General features: G+C 42.4%; 2 protein-coding genes across 3 annotated transcripts in view; both read right to left on the bottom strand.

Moving 5' to 3' along the window:
• Positions 1-6,884, bottom strand: part of LOC129181298 (hyaluronidase-4) — a 56,492-nt gene extending 49,608 nt beyond the window's left edge. Inside the window, exon 1 of the mRNA XM_054776331.1 lies at positions 6,831-6,884. The gene's annotated coding sequence lies outside the window, so the exon portion shown is untranslated. The remainder of the gene's footprint in view (positions 1-6,830) is intronic.
• On the bottom strand, positions 1,124-8,993 carry hyal6 (hyaluronoglucosaminidase 6). 2 transcript variants are annotated; one of them, XM_054776326.1, is made up of 3 exons: positions 8,066-8,993; positions 6,818-6,920; positions 1,124-3,749 (listed from the first exon to the last, which is right to left on the bottom strand). In XM_054776326.1, the coding sequence occupies exons 1-3, from the start codon at positions 8,987-8,989 to the stop codon at positions 3,163-3,165; spliced, it is 1,614 nt and encodes a 537-aa protein (XP_054632301.1). In that variant the 5' UTR covers positions 8,990-8,993; the 3' UTR covers positions 1,124-3,162. The 2 variants fall into 2 exon arrangements, with proteins under 2 accessions (XP_054632301.1, XP_054632302.1); XM_054776327.1 differs by having other exon boundaries at positions 6,831-6,920.
• Between the last annotated feature and the right edge of the window lie 5,239 nt (positions 8,994-14,232).

The following is a 14,232-nucleotide window of genomic DNA, read 5'->3' as shown; positions in this document are numbered from 1 at the left end:
TAAGTTGAAATACAATAATTTTTTGAAGATTAGGATGCAGTAAAAGTTATTACAAGAATGAGGTCAAAATATTTTGGGAATAAAGTTGTAGTTTTGGGAAAATGTACACAAAGAAAGTTGAATTAGAAGTTCAATTTTTAAAATAAAAATAACACTACCACAGCAGAAATTTAGAAAAAAAAGCTTCCATTTGACCCAAAAAAAGTTTATCCTCGACCTAAGTTTGCATAATTGGCAACTTTTATGTTCTATTTTTTTCTCAATATGACTTTATTACCATAATATTTTGACTTCATTGTCGTAACGGTGATCTAATAACGCAACTGTAGGGCTGTTTTTATATTCTTGTCTACTTTATTGGATAACAGGAGCGTAAAGGTGACTGTAGGGGTGTTATTTCACATCGAGAGGGCTCTAATCATGTTAGTCTATTTAGAAGATTGTACATGTTTTCTATCTTACAGGATATGTCTGATGTCCTGTAATTATGTCTACTATATTGGGTAATAGGAGTGTAAAGGTGACTTTGGGGGTGTTATTTCACATCTGGAGAGCTCTAATAATGTTCAAATGTGTGTTTAGAAGGTCATAGATGTTGTTTTGTCTTATTTTCTTGGATAATGTCTGCTAAATTGGGTAAACGTATGCACACCGAGGCAACATTTTGGTAGATTTTTGAGGTTAAGCCTAAAAACAGGCTAACCTGTTTTGTGTACCTTTTCGTAAAGTGTGACCGGAGTTTGTCCCGAAATGCTTTTGAGCTGCAGAGTGAGAAGGATCAAGTTTGTGATGCTCAAGTCGGAGTTTGCTCAAATGTTTGTGTGTTGTGTGCATCGGACACACACACACACGATGAGTCTCTCAAAAGGAAACACACACTATTTCATGACCTCACTGTGGCTGACGTCTTCTCCAAAATCTTCCTTGGCAGAAAAAAGCAAAGCGTCAATCATCCGTTCCCTGTCAGACGTTTTTGGCCAAGAGACGAGGTGCGTGAGATGACTTAGGAATCATTCCACGTCATTTGTGTGTGTTTGTGTTACAGCGATGACGTGAAGATCTACTACACGACAAACAAAGAAAACCTTTCATTTTGGTGAGAAAATTGCACATTTCAGATGTGTGGTTTTTTTTTGTGTGCGGTTTCACTCCATCATGGGTTTTTCACAATAAATGAATAAATCACGCTGCGGCCTGTTACTTCTCAGAAAATATGCACGTGTCAGCACATCGTACGTACTTTTTGGCCTAAATGGAGCATTTTCCAACATAAAAATGAAGTAAAAACAAATGTAAAGCATTCGGACGACTCACTGAACGAGGTTGCGATGACATGTAGTGTTGTACGCTGGTCGCTAGGTGTCAGTAATCCTACTGTAACGTTGGGTAAGACACACAAGCACCAGACTTGATTGGCGGAACAGCAGGCTTTTATTGCAGTTTTGAATGATGTCACAATAATCATAATCATAAGAATAACAATCATAATATAATACCACCGACTGCTCTTGCGGCTGTAATCCACTACGAGCTAAAGCAACTCTGAATCCCCGACGTCACTTATTTCATGTCTAGAGGGCTCTAATCATGTTAAAAAGTAGATTTAGAAGGTTGTAAGCAGTTTCTTTCAAGGTCTTTTTGTTTTATTTTCTCCTATGTCAACTATAACGAGTAATAGGAGTGTAAAGGTAACTGTAGGGGTGTTATTTCCTGTCTAGAGGGCTCTATTAATGTTGAAAGGCATATTCAGAAGATCGTAAACGGTTTTATGTCTTATTTGTTTGATTTTCTTTTATTATGTCTACTATATTGGATAATAAGAGTATAAAGGTGACTATAGGGGTGCTATTTCAGGTCTAGAGATCTCTAATAAGTTAAAAGTTGTATTTAGAAGGTCAAAACAGGGTTTTTATGTCTATTTTCTCATCCATCCATCCATCCATTTTCTATACCGCTTCATCCTCATTAGGGTTGTGGGGGCATGCTGGAGCCTACCCCAGCTGACTTCGGGTGACAGGCGGGGTATACCCTGGACTGGTGGCCAGCCAATGGCAGGGCACATATAGACAAACAACCATTCACACTCACATTCATACCTATGGACAATTTAGAGTCGTCAATTAACCTCACCTGCATGTTTTGGGAATGTGGGAGGAAACCGGAGTACCCGGAGAAAACCCACACACACACACGGGGAGAACATGCAAACTCCACACAGAAATACCCAAGGGAGAATCCAACCCAGGTCTTCCCGATCTCCAGGCTGTTCCTGTGTTGGCCAACGTGCTAACCACTAGACCACCGTGCGGCCCCCCTATTTTCTCATATTGTCTGCAATATTGAGCAATAAGAGTGGAAATGCTGAAAGATTATGACCATTTCCAATCATTTTTGTTATTCTCTTCCTTCATGAATGTTGTTAAGCAAGGCATGAAAGCACGTAGACTAAAATGTGGGAAAACAAAGCAGTCACCAACACAGGCAAGAAAAAAAAGCTCGATTCTCGTATGAATAGAAACACTCTACAACAGGGGTCTGCAACCCGCGGCTCTTCAGCCGCATTCTCCCTTTGCTTTTTTTTCCAACACCGAAGTAAGCGAAATGTCCATTTTCGAAAATAATTTTTACACATTTTTTTTTTACACATATTTTACACAAACTTTATCCGTCACAATGACTTTTTATCCCCTAATACTTTTAATCTCCTAATTACGACTTTTTATTTCGTAATTTCAACCTGACTTTTAATCTCCTAATTACGACTTTTTATCTCGTAATTTCGACTTGGCATCTCGTAATTATGACATTTCATCACCTAATTACAACTTGAGTCTTTATGTCATAATTATGACATATTTCAACAAAAAACTTTGACTTTCCCCTAATTATGATTTTTTATCTCAGAATTCTGACTTTTTATCTCGTAATTTTGAGTCTTTATCTCTTAGCTCTGACTTTTTGTTGTGTAATTTTGAGTTTTTATATATAATGACTTTTAATATTGTTATTATGAGTTTTTCTCGTAATTTGGACTTTTTATCTTGGAATTTCAACTTTTTATGTTATTATTAGGGTTTTTAGCTCATATTTATGACTTTTTATCGCACGATTTTGTTACGTCATAACTAGGAGTTTCATCTCCTAATTAGGACGTTTTATGTCTTACTTTGGAGTTTTATGTCCTAGTTGTGACTTACCGTTGGCATATTTTTTCTTTGAGAATGTTTCCTTTGTTTCCATAAGATGAAAAGATGTGCTAAGACGAAGTGGATATTTTTTCATGTTGTTGTGGTGGTCGACACTAAGAGACACTTGATGAGTCCCAGCAGCATGATGATGCACAGGCAGGAGAAATGAAGCGTGAGGAACAGCAGCGGGCCGCCCCACGGGCCATGAGGCAGACGGACGTCGGGGCGTGTGGGCGCAGCTATCTGCGGCACCTCGCAGTGGACGCCGATCCAGCCCTGGTAGCACTGGCAGGTGAACTTGTGCTTCATGTCCAGGATGTCCCGATTGTTCAGGTGACCCGTGACGTGGAAGCGGGGGGGGCCGGCGGTCGTGGGCCGGCGGCGGATGTTGAAGAAGCGCGGGTTCAGGTGGAGGTAAGCGGCCGAGTCGAGGCTCTTGCGGATGCAGCGGCCATTTTTCTTGCACAAAGCTTTGCTGCACAGCTTGGCGGCCGATGTGACGTTGACCACGTAATGGCCGAGCGCACCGTCGATGTACTTCTTCACTGTCAAACAGTTCCTCTGCAGCAAGCACAGCCACAAGCGCAACTTCAACGCACATATTCTCTTACACTCCCTCATCCAAACAAACATTTCAAACTAAAGTTGCACTTTAACGCCGAAAAAGGGACAAGCAAAACTTTTATGGTGAATATTGCGGTCACAAAACAGCTTCAGAGACAATCCATCATTGTTTGCTTTTTGGGAGACGTGGGACAAAGTCACTGTTTAAGAGTCTTTAATACCAATTTCAAGTAAAGACATGCAGGTCCAAGTCGAGACAAGACAGGTCGAGTCAAGTCATAGGATTGACTTTCTTCTTTCGTAATTTCAACTTTTTATCTCATAATTCCATCCATCCATCCATTTTACTCCGCTTGTCGGGGTCCGGGTCAGTGGGGAATCCCAGATTTCCCGGTCCCCAGCCACCAAGGCGTTCCCAGGCCAGCTATGAGACATAATCCTGCCAGCGTGTCCTAGGTCTTCCCCGGGGCCTTCTCCCTTCACCAGGGAGGTGGACTAGATGCCCGAGCCACCTCAACCGGCTCCTTTCCATGTGAAGGAGCAGTGGCTCTAGTCTGAGCTCCTCACCTTATCTCTTAGGGTGAGTCCAGCTAAACTCATTTCAGCCGCTTGTATCCGCGATCTCGTTCTTTCGGTCACGACCCAAAGCCCATGACCATAGGTGAGGGTGAGAACATAGATGGATCGGTAAATTGAGACCGTTGCCTTCCGGCTCAGCTCTCTCTTCACCACGACGGTCCGGTACAGCGGCCGCATTTCTGCAGACGCTGCGCCGATCCACCTGTCGACCTCACACTCCAACCTTCTCTCACTCGTGAACAAGACCCCGAGATACTTGAACTCCTCCACCTGGGGTAGGACCTCATTCCCAACCTGGAGGGAGCAATCCACCCTTTTCCGACTGAGAACCATGGCCTCAGATTTGGAGGTGCTGAGTCTCATCCCAGAAGCTTCACACTCAAATGCAAACCGTACCAGTAAACGCTGCAGGTCACAGCTCAATGAGGCCATCAGGACCACATCGTCTGCAAATAGCAGAGACGAGATCCTAAGGCCCCGAAAGTGGACTCCCTCGACACCTTGGCTGCGCCTAGAAATTCTGTCCATGAAAATTATGAACAGAATGGGGACAAAGGCCAGCCTTGGCGGAGTACGATGTTCACCGGAAACAGGCTTGACTTACTGCTGGCAATGCCAACCAGGCTCCTGGGACTAAACAGCACGTAGTAGCGCGCCACCAATCCTGTACTCCCAGAGTGAGGAACACGGTCGAATGCCTTTTCCAAGTCCACAAAGCACATGTAGACCGGTTGGGCAAACTCTCAAGTATCCTTCATTACCCTTGCAAGGGTGTAGAGCTGGTCCAGTGTTCCGCGACCAGGATGAAAAAGACATTGCACCTACTGTACTGTAGTCGAGGTTCGACCAACTGTCGTACCCTTCTCTCCAGCACCCTGGAATAGTCTTTCCCAGGGAGGCTGAGAAGTGTGATCCCCCTGTAGTTGGAACGTACCCTCCGGTCACCCTTCTTGAAAAGGCTGACCACCACCCCGCTCTGCAAATCCAGAGGTACTGCTCCCAACTTCCATGCAAAGTTGAAGAGACGTGTCACCCAAGACAATCCCTCAGCAGCCAAAGCCTTGAGGAATTCAGGGCCAAACTCCTTCACCCCTGGAGCTTTGTCCCTGGTGAGCGTTTTGATTACCCCGGATACCTCAGCCACGGTGATGGAACTGTCTGCGTTCGTGTGCTCAGTCTCTGCTTCCTCTATGGAAGGTATGTCTGTGGGATTGAGAAGGTCCTCAAAGTATTCCTTTCTCCGTCCCCACCGCCCAGTGTGTACGGGGAACTGCTTCCTCTTTTTGAGGCATCGTTCGGTTTGCCAGAACCTCTTTGAGGCTGACCAAGAGTCGCGCTGCATGGCCTCACCAAACTCAACCCACACCCGAGTTTTTGCCTCGACCACCGCCGAAGCCGCGTGTCGCCTGACCTGCCGGTACCTGTCAGCTGCTTCAGGAGTCCCACAAGCCATCCATGCGGTCGCAGCTTCGATCGCCTGCCTCAGCATCGGAGGAACGGAATACGGCCCATTCAGACTCTATATCCTCGTCCTCCCCCAGGATGCAGGTGAAGCTCTGCCGGAGGTGAGAGTTGAAGACTCGACAAACGAGAGACTCTGCCAAGCGTTCCCAGCACACCCTCACTAAACCTTTGGGTCTCCCAGGTCTGTCCGGCATCCTGCCTCGCCATCTAAACTGGTGGTGATCAGTTGACAGCTCAGCTGTTCACCCGCGTGGCCTGCGGTCTAAGGTGTCCTGGTGCCATGTGCACTTGTGGACATCCTTGTGTTTGAACACGGTGTTCTTTTTGGACAAACTGTGGTTCGCACACAAGTCCGACAACATCACACCATATGGGTTCAGATCGGGGAGGTCGTTCCTCCCAATCACGCCCCTCCAGGTCACACTGTCATTGCCCACATGGGTGTTGAAGTCTCCCAGTAGATCGACGGCGTCACCAGTTTGGGTGATCTCCAGCCCCCCTTGGATGGACTCCAACAATCTCATAAATATCTCATAAATTTGGACTTTTTTATCATAATTATGACTTTTTATTACAGAAGTTTGTATTTTGATCTCATGATTATGACTTTTTATTTTGTAATTTTGACTTTTTATCTCGTAATTATGACTTTTCATTGCAGAATTTTTTGTTTGAGCTCATGATTATTACTTTTTATCTTGGAATTTGGACTTTTTATGTCATGATTTTGACATTTTATTTTGTAATTTTGACGTTTATCTCAATTTTGACTTTTTATCTCGTAATTAATCTCATAATTATTGACTTTTTATCTCATAATTTTATTGCATGATTTTGAGTTTTGATGTCGTGATTATTATTTTGTCTTATAATTTTCACTTTTTACCTTTTTTCTCACAATGATGTCTTACCATTGGGCTATTTTATGTTTCCTAATTTTTCTCATTTTTTCATCATTTATTGTCAAGTCGATTCCAAAGTTGTCAAAACTGTGACTCGAGGTTTTTGTTTTGCAAACAAACCTGAAGGTGGTACCTGCGTTCGGGCGTACTCTGACGACCCCCAAAGGACAACGCCGGAAGCTCCGAGGGCGGCGCTCTCACCGATGGTGTGCACCAGGTCGCTCTGGAAAAAGAACCACAGAAAAGGACATTTTACCTTCACACCGCCATCGTTTATTTCTTTGTTGGCAGCGTACAGTCGTCCTTCTCCACTTCACGATTCAAATATCGCTCCCTCACTCAATCGCGGTTTCTCAAAAATTGATAAAAGATGGCTGTTTTGTAGTTGACTATGGCCTACAAGTATTATTATTCAGACAAGTCATATGTAGTATTCTACACTGGTCACTAGGTGTCAGTAATGTTACATTGATGACACATTACCTGATATTACAGTCCCTTAACACTGCATGGATGCACTGATAAAAAGTTCGCCTCCCATTCCGTGTGGAAGTGGTATGCTTTTAGCGTCTTACTTGGTCAAAAATAGTCACGAAGTTTTCTATATCTTATTTTCTCTTATTATACCTACTAATAATCGGGGTGCAAATGTGACTATAGGGGTGTTATGTCATGTCTAGAGAGCTGTAATAATGTTAAAAAGTGTATTTATTAGGTTGTAAATTCTTATGTCTTTTTAAATTATTATGTCTAATATTTTGGTCATAGGAGTGTAAAGGTGACTATAGCGGTGTTATGTCACGTCTAAAGGGCTCTAATGATGTTTAAAAAGTGTATTTAGTAGGCGGTAAACAGGTTTTCTATGTCTTACATGCCTTATTTTCTCTTATTATCCCTACTATATTGGATAATAGTACTGTAAAAGTGACTAGAGGGGTGGTATGTCATGTCTAGAGGGCTGTAATGATGTTAAAATGTGTATTTAGTAGGCGGTAATGTCTTATATGTCTAATTTTCTTTCATTATGCCTACTATATTAGGTAATAGTAGTGTAAAGGTGACTATAAGGGTGTTACGTCATGTCTCGAGGTCTCTAATAATGTTAAACTATTTAGAAGGTGGTAGACAGATTTACTATGTCTTATACAGTATGTCTTATTTTCGCATATTATGTCTACTATATTGGATAATAGGAGTGTAAAGGTGTCTCTGGGGTGTTATTAAATAACACCCCACAGACAGCTAGAGGGCTCTAATAATGTTAAAAACTGCATTTAGAAAGTGGTAAACAGGTAAACGGCACACCAATATGACAAAAAGGAAGTCCACCTGCATACACTGAGCTTCATATCCATGAAAATATGTTACCTCAGACAGAACCACAAAGGTGTAGGCGTAGAAAGGTCTGGAGTAGACAAAAACTGGCAATGTGACGTCAGGACGGGCAATGGAGGCGATCCTCATGGCCTCTTTGACTCTGTAGTGGACAAATTTGACGGTGTTGGCGGAGGACTTGAGTTCGTAGTCCAGGTAGATGGAGGGGTAGAGCGCCGTGCTCTCCTTCCACAGCCACATCAGGTGGTCGTTGCGAACATGCTCCACGTTGGGACATTCGCCGCTGTAGCGCTGCGGGTGCTGCTTGTATCCGTAGTTGTAGCAGTCCGGGAACAAATAAAAGCCCCACAAACCGGCCGGCCTGCGACCCTCAGCCAAGGCCAAGGTCAGGTTCATGAAGGCCTGCCCGGCCCTCTCGAAGTTTTCCTTGGCCTCCTTCTCCACTTTGCTCTCCGGCCAGTTGGGGTGAAGCTTCCGGATCTGTTCCTTGGACTTGTTTCGGTAGATGTCCTTGGTGCCCCAGTTTCGGACCCACTGAGGCCTCCAGTTCTCCCAGTCAATGACGCCCAGCCCTCGGAAGTCCTTGTGCGGGATCAGTTTGTCGATGTCGTTGCGGGCTTTGCTGAGATGTTTGGAGATGCTTTGGTTCTGTGGAAGCCCGCCATTGATGGGCGTGCCGCAGTTGGAGTAGTACGGATAATAGCCCAGGTGGCTGTGGTAGAAGATGGTCACGTTCGGCCCGCTCAGAGTTTCATTCAGATTGGCCACGATGTCGAAAACACTCAGGTCCAAGTCCACCTGGAAGCGCAGGCGGCACGGCTCTGTGGGAGCGTTCCAGACCACCACAAAGGGTCGGTGAGGAATCAGAGGCGCCCGGGCCGGCTTCGTCGAATCCCCCCGAGCTCCTGGGCTTAGCCACAAGGCCAGCGCCAGGACCCGGAGCCCCAGCGACGCCATGTCCCCCCCCGATGCCGAGTGGAGCAACTAATGAGAGATGGAGTGTGGAACGGACACATTATCAGCTTCGGTGAGCACGCATAATTAAGCTGGCCAGTGACACGACACATCCAGGACGACCATGAACTCTTGTGTTCCAGTTACACAACACAACACAAAAGCAAACTTCCATTTCCAGCATATTTTGTAGACCTGCCAGCAATCATCATGGGTGGACATCTCCTGCAATTGTGTTGCTTCGCACCAAAATTCCTCCATTTATTTGTGTTCTTGTTAAAGGCTCCCAGATATGATTCATCAACTTTGCTTAAATCCTCTACATTGTTCCAAGTTTGAAAGCCAACGGTAAATTTGCAAAAATCACATTTATAATTCAACTAGCTCTCGCTGTTCAGTCTCGTTTCCGGAAGTGACGTCATCGAGGTGACACCTCTCAGCTAAAGCTGAATAAACAAACGCTTCTCGAGGTAGATGGTGGACTTGGTTCGGTATATTTGTCATCAAAATAGTAGTCATGACAAAATGTTGTGCTGCTGCTGGATGTTCATACTTTCCGAGTGATACGGCAAGTTTGTTTTATTTTCCGAAAGAGGAAGCTTTAAGACAACAATGGACAAAGCAAGTGCAGAGAACGAGAGGGACCGAAATTGTCAAAATAAGATTTTTTTTCCATCACACTTCCCATATTATTTGGATTTTATTCTCGTAATATCACAGCTTTTTCCAACCTAATTTCCCCCAAATTTGCAACTTAATTTTCTTTCTGCTGTGAAAATTATTGCGGACATCGTCAAAACTAATGGTTTTTCCTCACAGTATACATTCCTACGTTCCGACGCTCACCGATGCTTTGGGGTAGTGACCGAAAGGACAAGATGGCGGGTACCAGTGGCCGAAATGAGTTTTCTTCGTAGAGTGGCTGGGCTCTCCCTTCGAGAGAAGGTGAGAAGCACTGTCTTCCGGGATCCACTGCATTGAGAGGAGCCAGGTGAGGTGGCTCGGGCATCTGGTCAGGATGGACGGATGTTATGCTTGGCAATTTTATTGTTGTCGTTTTTCCCAATTTGACAAATATTTCAACTGTCTTCTTGTCGTTTTTTTCATCACATTTTCCATAATACTGTATTTCAACTCTATTCTCGGAATATCACAACTTCATCCCAACCTACCTTCCCCCAAAATTGCAACTTTATCTCTTTTCTGTTGTGAAAATTATTGTGGAAATTCGTCAAAATTATTGTTTTTTCCTTCACACTATCGTGACGTTATGCTTGTAAAAATTTTTTGTCCTTTTTCATTTTCACAAATATTTCAACTGTCCTGTTGTTATTTTTTTCATACCACCTCCCATAATATTTTGCCTTTATTCTCGTAATAGCACAACTTTTTCCCCGACCTAATTTGCCCCTCAAAATTGCAGCTTTATTTCCTTTCTATTGTGAAAATGATTGTTGTGGAAATTCCATCCATCCATCTTGTATGCCGCTGAACCACACTCAGCTCACGGGTATTGCGGAAATTATGTTAAAGTTATGCTTGCTAATTTTTTTGTTGTCGTTTTTCCCCAATTTGACAAATATTTCAACAGTCCTCTTGTCATTTTTTCTTGTCATTTTTGTCATTTTCAGAACACTCCTCAGAATATTTTGGCTTTATTCTCCTAATATCACAACTTTTTCCCAAACTAATTTCCCACAAAATGCAAATTTATTTCTTTTCTATTGTGAAATGTATTTATTTTTTCCTCATAGTATATTGACGTAATGCTTGTAAACCTTTTATGTTGTAATGTTACGATGTCTGTACCGTATGTCCAGATTATGACCTTGATGCAATATTTCTAATGTACTCCTCTTTCTCTATTTTTCTTGTTTGTTTTTTTTATTTTTCTTGCGCAATTGTGTTTTTAAAAGGTGCCGAGGGTTGGTTAACAAAATATTAGGGCTTTATTCTTGTAAGGTTGAAGACAAAAAAATGGACAAAGCAAGTGCAGAGACAGATGGAAACACCTGGAGTTCTGTTCTTTGTAGTGATCATTGCACTGATGACTGCTGTGAAGGAACACCGTTACAAGAAGCATTGGGCTTGAAAGTACGCTATAAACGCATTTTGATTTGCTATTCTGCCGGTACAGAGAAAAAGAACAAGACCACGAAGGACGACCACGACGTCAAAGTTGGCACAGAACAAGTCACATCTTGTTTATATAATGTCTTGCCACGATAGCGAAAAGCAAGGCATTCTACATGCTATAGAAACATCTTTACACAGCCACACGCTCATGTTTGCTATGTTTAATTCCCACATTTTTTGTAAACATTCAGCTCATTCAGGACAATTTTCCACATGAAATTCCGTATTTTCCGCAACACGTTTCTCCGACCGCTCCACCGTCAAATCGTTGAGCTCATCCAGAACACTTCGGTCCGTCCATTCAGTCATTCCAAAAAAACATTTCCACATTTTCTTGTCCAAAAACTCAATTAATGTAATTTTCCCACATGTCTCAAACCGGCGTTCGTTCCAGCCTTTTCTGCAAAATCACTGTTCTTCAACCCTTCCTTGTCTCTAAAGTCTGGACATGCATACATCATACAATTATTCAAAATAGAAATATTACTATAGAAACATTTTCTTTTCTACTCCATTGGTTTGTTTTCAGATACAGTATTCCCTTGTTTATCATGGGTCCACACCTGACTGTGATAAGTGAATTTCCACAAGGTTGGATTTTCATAGTTAAAGCATAGAAAACCTGTTCACAACCTTCTAAATATGCATTATTAGAGCCCTCTAGATGTGAAATAACACCCCTATAATCACATTTACACTCCTATTCCAGACATAGTAGACAAAATAAGAGACAATAAGGCATAGAAAACTTGATTATGACTTTCTAAATACACTTTGTAACATGATTAGAGCCCTCCAGACATGAAATAACACCCCTACAGTCACCTTTACACTCCTAATTACCCAATATAGTAGACATAACAGAAAATTAGACATAAAAATGTGTTTATGACCTTCTAAATATGGTCTTTAATATTATTAGATTCCTAATAACACCCCTTTAGTCACCCTTACACTCCTATTACCCAATATAGTAGACATAAGAAGAGAAAATACGACATAAAATCTTGTTTATGACCTTTTAAATGTGGTTTTTAACCTTATTAGAGACCTCTAGAAATGAAATAACACCCCTATAGTCACCTTTATATTCCTGTTACACAATATTTGTACTCCTATTACCTAGTATATTCGCCATAATAAGACATGTGGCATAGAAAAATTGTTCATAACCTTCTAAATGTGGTGTTTAACATTATTAAAGACCTCTAGAAATGAAAGAAAGAGAAAATAAGACTAAGAATATTTGCTGTTTAGAATGAGATTGGACAGTTATTTTCAAGTTCTAAGTGGTAAGTGTAAGTGGACCGAGAAGGGTGGGAAATTGAAGGGACCCCAGAGGGTTAAACCCTCACATTAGTCTCTATTTATCATCTGAATGTGAAATTGCGCTGTGCACGCTTCTTGATGCTCGTGTAGCCCTAAGCCCCACATGCGCATAGGCAAGTAATTCATACTAGCGCTTCCAGTAAAGACATGGAGATGTGGCTCTTGATCAGCATAGATCTACCTCCAAGGACGCCAAGGAAAAGCTCCCATCATCCTTGGCAGGCTTGTAACGGGAGCAGTAAACCACCGTGAGCGGGTTCCTCTCCAGCTACATTCATCCATGTGAGGCAGCGCCTGCGTGGAGCTCGAATCTCCTGGCGACTTTCATGGCACCAGAACTCCAGGGCCTTTTTTTCATGTTGAGGAAAACCTCAGGCCGCCGGGTCATAATCCTGCCAACAGGAGGTTTTGTTCTGGTGGTCCACGACCGAGTGCGGCTGAGTCCTGCAAACCGCCGAGAGGCCCGCAGCCTCTCTGGAAGAAATGCAGCTCCAGACCACAAGAGAGGAGGGCCGTGACGCGAGGATGAGTTCACGCCAGCACAGCAGCTCCACTCCCATTTTGTGTCACATAAAGCAAAAACACAAGAGGAGCCTGCCAGGGTGGAATATTTTCATAGTTCATCCATCAGGACGCCATTCATCACTCACTCTGGACAAATAAATTGCAGTTATTCTCACAGTTTTTGGTGGACTCAAAACACGCAAAAGCATCCAAAAGGAAGATTTAAAACACACTAGGAGAAGCTCACGGCCAAACCCACGCCTTTGAGCAGCAACATGGCCGACTTGATATGATATGATATGCCTCCAAATATGCTTTTTAACTTGATTAGAGCCCTCTAGACATGAAATAACAGCCCCATAGTCACCTTTACACTCCTATTACCCAATATGGTAGACATAATGAGACATAAAATACATAGAAAACCTGTTTGCGACCTTCTAAATACATGTTTTAAATTTGAAATAATGATTTTGGAAAATTGGGTTAATAAGGAAACTGGTCGGTAGTTTGTAAATTGAGGTTTGCCTCCAATTTGAAAATGGGAACGACTTTAGCTGTTTTCATTTTGTTTGGGAATTGACCAGTCTCGTCGTTGAGCCTTTTTATTGTGTCCATTTCAATTCCATGACAATCAGTTGATGTTTTTGCTTTACATTAACGAACAAAATCAGTGATTTCCTTTTTTCCCGTCAGTGAGGAACATGGAATTAGGATTCCTGTCTATCTCCTCCACCAGTTTTGGTCCAATATTGACAAACTAGATGTTCAACTTTTCAACTACCTCATTCACGTCATCGTTATTGGCGTATCCAAGCATAAAATAATGAGGGAGTCTGCTTTCTTCATGTTCCTTATAACACTGTTTAGAATGCTCCAGGTTGCTCTAATGTTTTTTTTTTATTCTTCTCTAATCATTGTCGATAATATTTTTTCTGACACACTCTCAAGATTGTTCAGCTTAATTTTATGTCTTGTATGTTTTTTCTGCTTCTTTAGTTTGTTGCATTCTTGTAAGTTTTTAGAAAGTGTTCATATGCTTCATCCATTAGAGCCCACATGAAATAACACCCCTATAGTCACCTTTAAACTCCTATTAATATATAAAATAAGACATGTAAGACATAAAAAGCTGTTTCCGACCCTCTAAATGCCCTTTTTAACATTATCAGAGCCCTCTAAACATGAAATAACAACCCTATAGTCACCTTTAAAATACTATTACCCAATATAGTACATATAATAAGAAAAAATAAGACATGTAAAACATGAAAAGC

Source organism: Dunckerocampus dactyliophorus, chromosome 5, assembly GCF_027744805.1.
Source record: "Dunckerocampus dactyliophorus isolate RoL2022-P2 chromosome 5, RoL_Ddac_1.1, whole genome shotgun sequence".
In the NCBI taxonomy this organism is placed as follows: Eukaryota; Metazoa; Chordata; class Actinopteri; order Syngnathiformes; family Syngnathidae; genus Dunckerocampus; species Dunckerocampus dactyliophorus.
Note: the sequence above shows the minus strand (reverse complement) of the source record. Positions and strands in the feature narration are given on the sequence as shown.

Bases quoted from the DNA above. Each gene is read 5' to 3' on its own strand.
- hyal6 (XM_054776326.1), bottom strand. From the start codon at position 8,989: ATGGCGTCGCTGGGGCTCCGGGTCCTGGCGCTGGCCTTGTGGCTAAGC. The intron at 6,921-8,065 runs GTAACATATTTT...TTCTTTTTCCAG, and splicing joins CCTTTGTGGTTCTGTCTGAG to AGCGACCTGGTGCACACCAT. The intron at 3,750-6,817 runs GTTTGTTTGCAA...TGCTTGCTGCAG, and splicing joins AACGCAGGTACCACCTTCAG to AGGAACTGTTTGACAGTGAA.